This window comes from Rhinopithecus bieti, unplaced genomic scaffold (genome assembly GCF_001698545.2).
Source record: "Rhinopithecus bieti isolate Rb0 unplaced genomic scaffold, ASM169854v2 scaffold_56246, whole genome shotgun sequence".
NCBI classification, from domain to species: Eukaryota; Metazoa; Chordata; class Mammalia; order Primates; family Cercopithecidae; genus Rhinopithecus; species Rhinopithecus bieti.
In genome coordinates this window covers 725230-733464 of record NW_016821943.1, presented here as the reverse complement: position 1 = coordinate 733464, position 8235 = coordinate 725230, and the positions used below count along the sequence as shown (strand labels likewise).

Below are 8235 nucleotides of genomic sequence, written 5' to 3'. Positions count from 1 at the left end.
TTTGAGACAGAGTGTTGCTCTGTTGCCCAGGCTGGACTACAGTGGCACGATCCTGGCTCCCGGCAACCTCTGCCTCCTGGATTCAAGTGATTCTCCTGTCTCAGCCTCCCCCGTAGCTGGGACTACAGGCATGTGCCACCACACCCAGCTAATTTTTGTATTTTTAGTTGAGACAGGGTTTCGTCATGTTAGTCAGGTTGGTCTCAAACTCCTGACCTAAGGTGATCCACCTGCCTCAGCCTTCCAAAGTGCTGGGATTATAGGCACGAGCCACCACGTCCGGCCCCATCTCTATTTTTAAAAATTATTTTTAAAAGAATAAAAATTTTATAAAGGAGAAAGAATGCAAACCAGAGGATGAAGGAACAAAGTATTTAATGTGCTTAAAAAGGAAAAAAAAAACCTGTCAAGCTAGAATTGCGTATCCATAATATTAAACTTCAAAAATGTAGGCAAATTAAATAGATTTTTCAAACAAATAAAAGCTGAACAATTGGTTTACTGCAGAATACACAATGACAAAAAAACAGAATTCTTCAGGTGGAAGGGAAATACCAAGTGGAAACTGAGACCCACACAAAAGAATCAACAATGCCAGAAATGGTAAAATAAGTGAATTTTCTTGTTTTTAAATTTCTTTTCTTTTTTTTTGAGATGGAGTTTCGCTTTTTTGCCCAGGCTGGAGTGCAGTGGCGCGATCTTGGCTCACTGCAATCTCCACTTCCTGGGTTCAAGTGATGGTCCTGCCTCAGCCTCTGAGTAGCTGGGACTACAGCATGTGCCACTGTGCCCAGCTAAGTTTTATATTTTTAGTCGAGACAGACCATGTTGGCCACGCTGGTCTCAAAGTCCTGATCTCAGGTGATCCACCCACCTCGGCCTCCCAAAGTGCTAGAATTACAGGCACGAGCCACTGTGCCTGGCCATTTTTAAATTTCTTTAAAAGATAAGGTATCATGGGGATCATAAGATACTTAAATGTAAAATATACAGATGGTGATAAATTAAAAATCCATTTTTAAATTCTAATCACTAAAACAACCCTCCCTCCAAACAATCAACAAGAAAACACTAGTACAGAGGTATAGCAAATAAGCCAATAATATAGTTAAAATAGACTGCCAAAATTAAAAAAAAAATCTCAATCCAAAAGTAGGCAGGAAAGAGTAAACAAAGAATAGATGAGACAAATAAAAAACAAATACTAAGATGATAGACTTAAACTCAACCATTACACAAAATGTAATTAAATGTAATTATATTAAATGTAAGCAGTCTAAACACACCACTTAAAGGCAGAGATTGTCAGACTGGACAAGAAAGCAAGACCTAGTTATATACTTTTTACAAAAAACACATTTTAATTATAAAGGCACAGGTTAAGAGTAAATGGATGGAGAAAGATTCCATGAGAGCGCTAATCATAAGACAGATGAAGTGGCTATGTTAATAACAGACAAGATATACTTACAGGACAAGGATAAAGAGGACAGCAATAAAGAAGAACATTTCACATGATAAATGGATCAATTCATCAAGAAATCCTCAATCCTAAATATGTATGCACCTGAAAACAGACTTTCAAAATACAAGAAACAAAAACTGATAGAACTGAAAGGAGAAATGGATCCACTGCCAATTATAATTGGAAGGTTTCAACATTCTCCTCTCAGTAATCGGAACAAGTAGGCAGAAAAATCAACAAACATAGTATTTGGGTTGTCAGAAACTTTAAGACTGGTTTTCCATTTCTGCCTTAGAGACTAATGATGTGCATCTCAAATGTGATATGAGCACGGAACTGAGTTTGAGAGTTCCTGGTTTGCAGCTTTCCTTCCTGGAATGCAATTCTTTACCTGTAAAAAGGGGTAATATGATCTTATTCACATGATTGCTGTGATAATTGGATCAGAATGGAGAGGTATGGACACTATAAAGCGCTGTGCAAATTCTGGCTATTTTTTCTTTTTTTTTTTTTTTTTTTACTATTTTTGGTGGTCTAAGGAACAGGATTCTTCTGTGTTACAGGGTCAGGCACTATCTGGTCCCTAGTGATTGATCACCAGCCTGCCCACCTCCCTGCCAGCTGTGGTGCCCGGGTTGGCCCCGCCTGTGGTCTCAGTACTGTGTGCCCCATGCTCTGTTCCTCGGCAGGGCATGCAGAAGGAACCAGAAGCTTCAGGAACATTGCTTCCGTATCAGTTCGTTTGCCAAATCTTCCCCCTAATTTTTTGCCAGGCGCCCTTTCCCTATTACTAGGTGCTCTGTCTCTGGGCTCCTTATTCCTGTTGTTTGCTTTCTTTGTGTGGTTCCCTGGCTTCTTTGCCAGCTCCTTATGCGCTGATCCAACCAGCCTCCCACCAGCCACACCTTCCTTCAAGGGTGGGCTGCACACAGACCCACCTGGACTCACTGAGGCTCCCCCTGGCCTGGGACATCTTTATCACCTGCCAAATTCTGGCTCGCATCTTCCCAGACATGCTCTGGTATCACATCACGACACTACTCAAGACCCAGGGCCACCAATAAGGGGCAAGGAACATTTGCAGCAGGCCACCTGTGTTCTAGGGAAACTTGGATGACCTTTTAAGATGGGGAAGGGAGAACGCACAGGGCATAAGCAGGGTCAGCAGCACAGCTAGAGGGGAGACAAGGAAGAATGATGCCTTACACTCCGCATGAATCCTGGATTAGACTGAATGTATCTGAGGACACTACTACATTCACAGCATCACAGGGTGACACCTGTGCCATAATCTCTGCAGAGGCCACATGCTAGGGGAAAGGCAATAAGCCTTAGGAGAATTCTCCAAGGGAATCCTAACACTGAAGACTTCAACTCGGGGATCATTTCCCAACCCCTTTAGAGGAAGTGCAAAAACTTATTATACTGTTTCTCTTCCTGCTAACACCACAACACTACTCCTGAAACCATACCTGTGACGAGACAAATACAAGGCAAATTCCAAGATGACTAACTGCAGAAACCCATCCAACATTTCCTTTTGTTGTGCTGGAATATAGCTGCAGGGAATGTGTCTGCCTCTCTGCTGAGGTTTGGAAACCATCTGGTCAAACGACAATTTTAGGTTCTACCCATACCTAGATCAAGGCTTCTCCAACCTCTGTGTGTACTGCAATCACCTTGAATCTTGTAAAGCAAAGATTTTGACCTATTTTGCATCTGGGCTATGGTGGGGCCCAGGATTTTGCATTTCTTACAAGCTATGTCAAGGCTGCTGATCTGTGGCTCATGCTCTGAGGAGCACAGACAACACCCAACACAAGTCTACAAAGGCACCCACCCCAAACCTCATGGCGGGACGGAGTCACTCAGCAGGAATGCTTACAGGAGATTCTCGTATTCACTCATACGACATTTTAATCAGTGAGACCAGTTTAGTCAAAGTGTCATCAACCCCAGCGTATACTAAACTTACCCAGAACTCTTGCAGCTCTGTTAGATGGCTGATATTTTCAATCTTTTTGATTCTATTTGATGCAATGTCCAACATCGTGAGTTTGTTCTAAAAGGAAATAAAATGTTTCCTGGATTACCTCTGATCAACAGTGATTTGCATGACCACATAGGCAGTGTCAAGTGACCTTAGGGCTGCAGATGCACTACTCTCTCTGCCGTCACAGGATAAGGGCATGCTATGGAGGGTGGCGAGACCTGCCTGCTTCCTGCAGCCTCTCTGGGACAGTGTTTCCATCAGAGCCTGCCCAGCTACCTCCTGATCGCTGGGATTTGAGACTGTGTCAGACTCCAAGCCCAGTGCTCCCAGATCCCTGTCCACTGAGGCCCCTAGTGAGACTGATGGTCCCAGGAAGAACCAAGTAACCCCCTGACGCTCTGAAGAAAGGCTGACAATTGTAGTTACATTTACTTAGTGCTCATCACAAGGAAATGTACAACCAAGTAATCTTCAAAACAAAGTTCCTCCCTTCATTTAGGGATGAGGAACTTGGGGCTCAGTGGGGCTAAGAATCTGCCTAGGTGCATAGTAGCAGTGGGAGATGCAGGACTCTCGGATCCCAAGCCTAAACTCTTGTCTCGGAAGAGGCTGCCAGGAGCATGAGTGCAGAGAAAGGACCCGTGCTGAGGACTGGGTGCTGAGGACTGGGTGCTGGGCCTGCTGAGCACCTGCTGCAGGGTGTGTGCCCCCACTGGGAGACAAGAGTGTGTTTTTAGGATCTTTTACTCTGAAAATGCACATCAGTTACTCACTTTCCAATATACATTATCTAAGCCTGGGTAATACTTTTGTTTTTCATCAAAAGGAAAATGTTTACAAGCTGTCCGAGAACCTCTGACGAAGTTCATTCCCTTCTCTGCCCTCACGCTCTGCTCCCTCCTAGTCCCTTCCTTGCTTTTCTACTGCATTTTTGGTATTCCAATTCCAAAGCCTTCCAAGTTTTAAGGGAAAGTTAAAAAATGTCTCAAAAGCAGACACTCCTCCCCCCATCTCCCCTGAAACGTACCCAGCCAGTAGCTTGCCCAATTCGAAAGCACTATGGCTGTGGCCTGGGAGCTTCTCTGGCTGTGTCACCCTTGCTGCCTTGGCACCCAGTGTCCCAGCTGGCACCAGCTGTGCACGTCAAGTCTGATGCCACTCTCCAGCAGGCTATGCGTGGCATGCTACCTAGGAGGTGCCTTCAAACCATCCCATCTTGGTGCCCTGGTCAGGTCTGCTCACAGAGTATCAGGCTCCACAGTGTGCGAGGGAGGAGCTCAGTTAGGCGGGTTCAGAGCAAAAGGACTGCAGGAAAATGTTGCAGAAGACGCGACTGTGGGCAATCCAACAAAACACTGCCTGGTGGTGGGGCTGGAACAGGCCTCTCTAGCACAGATAGCAGCTCTCCCCCACACTCTGCACTGTTCTGAAATGCTCATGGTCATCTGGTATGCAAGCCCAGAAACTGGCAAAATCAAAGTGGCCTGGAACACACGCAGGATTTGAGCCTCGTGAGGTCCAAGTACCAAGGCTCAGCACGAGGGGCAGAGTTGGTGGTGGGCTCCGGCTGTCAGAACCGGTCCCTCACCTCTGAGCTCAGGGATCCAGGTATGCACTCAACACTATTTTATGTTTTTCTAGGGGAGTTGGACAATGTTGTGAAAACTCATCCAAAGGAAACTAGTAAGAACTGCTTAAGAAATAGAAAAAAAGAATGGAACAGGGTGAGGAGAGCAGGCACACCAAAGGGCATGACACAACGCCACAGAAACTACACCTGTCAGGGACCACTGCAAACATATTCTAGACCAACGGGAGAGCCCCGAGCTGGAGGAGACACTGCAGAACAAGACAGGAGTCACGAGACCCTGGGGTGGGGGCATCATCTAAATTCCCATCTGGGACAAAACTACATTTGCTTTCCCACCATAAAAATAAATTCCAGATAAATTAAGAAACAAAACTTAGGAGAAAATATTTGTCTAATCTTTAGTTGAAAAAAATGGCAGAGGAAAGACTGTTACATTTGATCATGATGAAGATTACAATAACGTAATTACCTTTAATACAACAATTGTTTTTTTTTTTTTCTGTTGTTTCAAAGGCCCAAGAATAATCTGGTGTTTAACCAAGATCACAGTGTAGCACTTCCACTGGTCAAATTCTGAATTACACTTCTTTCCAGTTTTCCTGGGACTGGCTGCTTATTTGAACTGTGCTGCAGATTGTCTGTCTCCCGGTGGACGCTTGGTGGAGACTGCGGGGCCTCGGCTCGGGGAGGCCAGGGTGTAGGAGGGCACCAGGGTTCCCTTGAGCATGGGCTCCCTGCTGCGCATCCCGCCCAGCCCCAACCCCAGCCCCTGCCACACAGTCCTCAGCGCCATTCTACTGCAGGCATGTCTCTAAACCACACAGGTGAACACTTGGTTTGCATGCTAGTTTTATAAACTTTTAATTTCAGTGCAAAGTCAAAGGAAGGTGACTAAACTTTCCACAGGCAAATTTGAATTTTTCCAAAATTTTATTCAGGTGTTGGTGAAATTTACTGACGCCAACCAGGCCCTGGGGTTGAGGCACAAAGGCCTAATGAGATTGAAACACTATGTTTACAGACCAATCTCGTTATATTTGATGGCAATTTAACAAAACAGAAAAAAACAAGTAAAATTGAATGAGAAAAAGTCTTTTATTTGTCTTGAACACTGCACTGGGGCAGAGTAGGGTGAGCTGGAGGCAGCTGAGGAGGGTGGGGGCTCTGTGAGCACACTTCCACTCAGTATGTGAGGCTGTCCTGCACCTGAGTGAGAAGGGCCGGGGAGGGTGGGAGGAGCATGGACAGGTGTAGACAGCAGGCAGTGCGGAATGGGGGAGGAGGAAGCTGTTCATACTGTAAGAGGAGGAGAGGGCTGGGATTGAGAGGTGGTCCTGTGCTCTCTGTGGGCTGGAAAGTGGGGGCTGGGACTGAGAGGTGGTCCTGTGCTCTCTGTGGGCTGGAAAGTAGGGGCTGAGGCCAGTGGGGCGATGGGCAGAAGGTCAGTGGCCTAGAGGAGTGCCAGTCACCCTCGTACAGAGCCCTTCATGAGCAGGTTGGGTTTGTTGTTTTCAAATCCTGCAAAATGCCTACAGTGACGGTGGGTGTGCAGTGGATGCTGCCCCACTGAGGGAGCCTATGGAAGCCTGTGCTGAAATTCCACATAAAGCGTCAGCCCTTCAAGGCACACTCAGGGCAGAGGGCCGACAGGCACACACAGCTCCTGCACTTTTCAGTGTGAGGAGGGGTCCCCTAGTTTTTAGGATGGGAAGGTCTTTCCGATAAACCTCCAGAGGCAGGGCATCTTCCTGACACTGGCCCAAGAGGCCAGTGTGTGCTGGCTGGCCAGGTGCCTGCCCACCTGGTGCCCACCGCCCACACAGCCCCAGACAGACAGTGGGTGTCTTACATTGTTCTCCAGGCCCTCAATGACCTCGATGCCATTGTGGCTAAGGTACAGCTCCCGCAGGTTCACCAGGTTCTGCAGACCCTCGATCTTGGTCAGCCGGTTGCTCTGCAAGAGGGAGAGCACACAGCTGTCAGAACAATACAGAGGGTACAAAATGAAACGGCTTTTAGGAAATAAGGTTTTGTGTTATCTTGAAGAATTCTAAGAATAGAGCATTTCACTTAAAACATGCTAGAATGGGGCCGGGCGTGGTGGCTCATGCCTGTAATTCCAGCACTTTGGGAGGCCAAGGTGGGCGGTATCACGAGGTCAGGTGATCGAGACCATCCTGGCTAACATGGTGAAATCCTGTCTCTACTAAAAATACAAAAAATTAGCCAGGTGTGCTGGCGGGTGCCTATAGTCCCAGCTACTCGGGAGGCTGAGGCAGGAGAATGGTGTGAACCCGGGAGGTGGAGCTTGCAGTGAGCCAAGATCGCACCACTGCACTCCAGCCTGGGAGACAGAGTGAGACTCCATCTCAAAAAAACAAAACAAAACAAAACAAAACAAACATGCTAGAATGGGACTCATGTAGAGAGAAAAAGAGGATCAAAATTTTGAGCCTGCTGTACTGAGCTAAAATTCATGCATGGGAATTACATGTTTTTTATATAAAGAATTCATTGTTAGGCCAGGTGCAGTGGCTCTCACCCATAATCCCAGCACTTTGGAAGGCCAAGGCAGGAGGATCACCTGAGGTCAGGAGTTTGAGACCAGCCTGGCCAACATGGTGAAATCAGTTTCTACTAAAAATACAAAAAATTAGCTAGGCGTGGTAGTGCACACCTGTAATCCCAGCTCCTTGGGAGGCTGAGGCAGGAGAATCACTTGAACCCAGGAGGCTGAGGTTGCAGTGAGCTGAGACTGCACCACTGCACTCCAGCCTGGGCAACAAGAGCAAAACTCCACTTAAATTTAAAAAAAAAAAAAGAAACAACAAACAAACAAAAAATGAACTCATTGTTAAAAGATACACTTGGTGAAGGTTTACCTGATTTAATAATTATTTTTTTTTTTTGAGACGGAATCTCGCTCTGTCGCCCAGGCTGGAGTGCAGTGGCCGGATCTCGACTCACTGCAAGCTCTGCCTCGCGGGCCATTCTCCTGCCTCAGCCTCCCGAATAGCTGGGACTACAGGCGCCCGCCACCTCGCCTGGCTAGTTTTTTGTATTTTTTAGTAGAGACGGGGTTTCACCGTGTTAGCCAGGATGGTCTCGATCTCCTGACCTCGTGATCCGCCCATCTCGGCCTCCCAAAGTGCTGGGATTACAGGCTCGAGCCACCGCACCCGGCCT

At 46.7% G+C, this 8235-nt stretch overlaps 1 protein-coding gene across 8 annotated transcripts in view; it reads right to left on the bottom strand.

The window, feature by feature from the left end:
• PPP1R7 (protein phosphatase 1 regulatory subunit 7) overlaps window positions 1-8235 on the bottom strand; it is a 38631-nt gene that overhangs the window by 14739 nt on the left and 15657 nt on the right. For all 8 annotated transcript variants that reach the window (XM_017860686.1, XM_017860685.1, XM_017860688.1 and 5 more), the window contains 2 exons: window positions 6899-7003; window positions 3441-3527 (listed from right to left, as the gene is read on the bottom strand). In XM_017860686.1, coding sequence (XP_017716175.1) covers window positions 3441-3527; window positions 6899-7003 — 192 coding nt within the window. The remainder of the gene's footprint in view (window positions 1-3440; window positions 3528-6898; window positions 7004-8235) is intronic.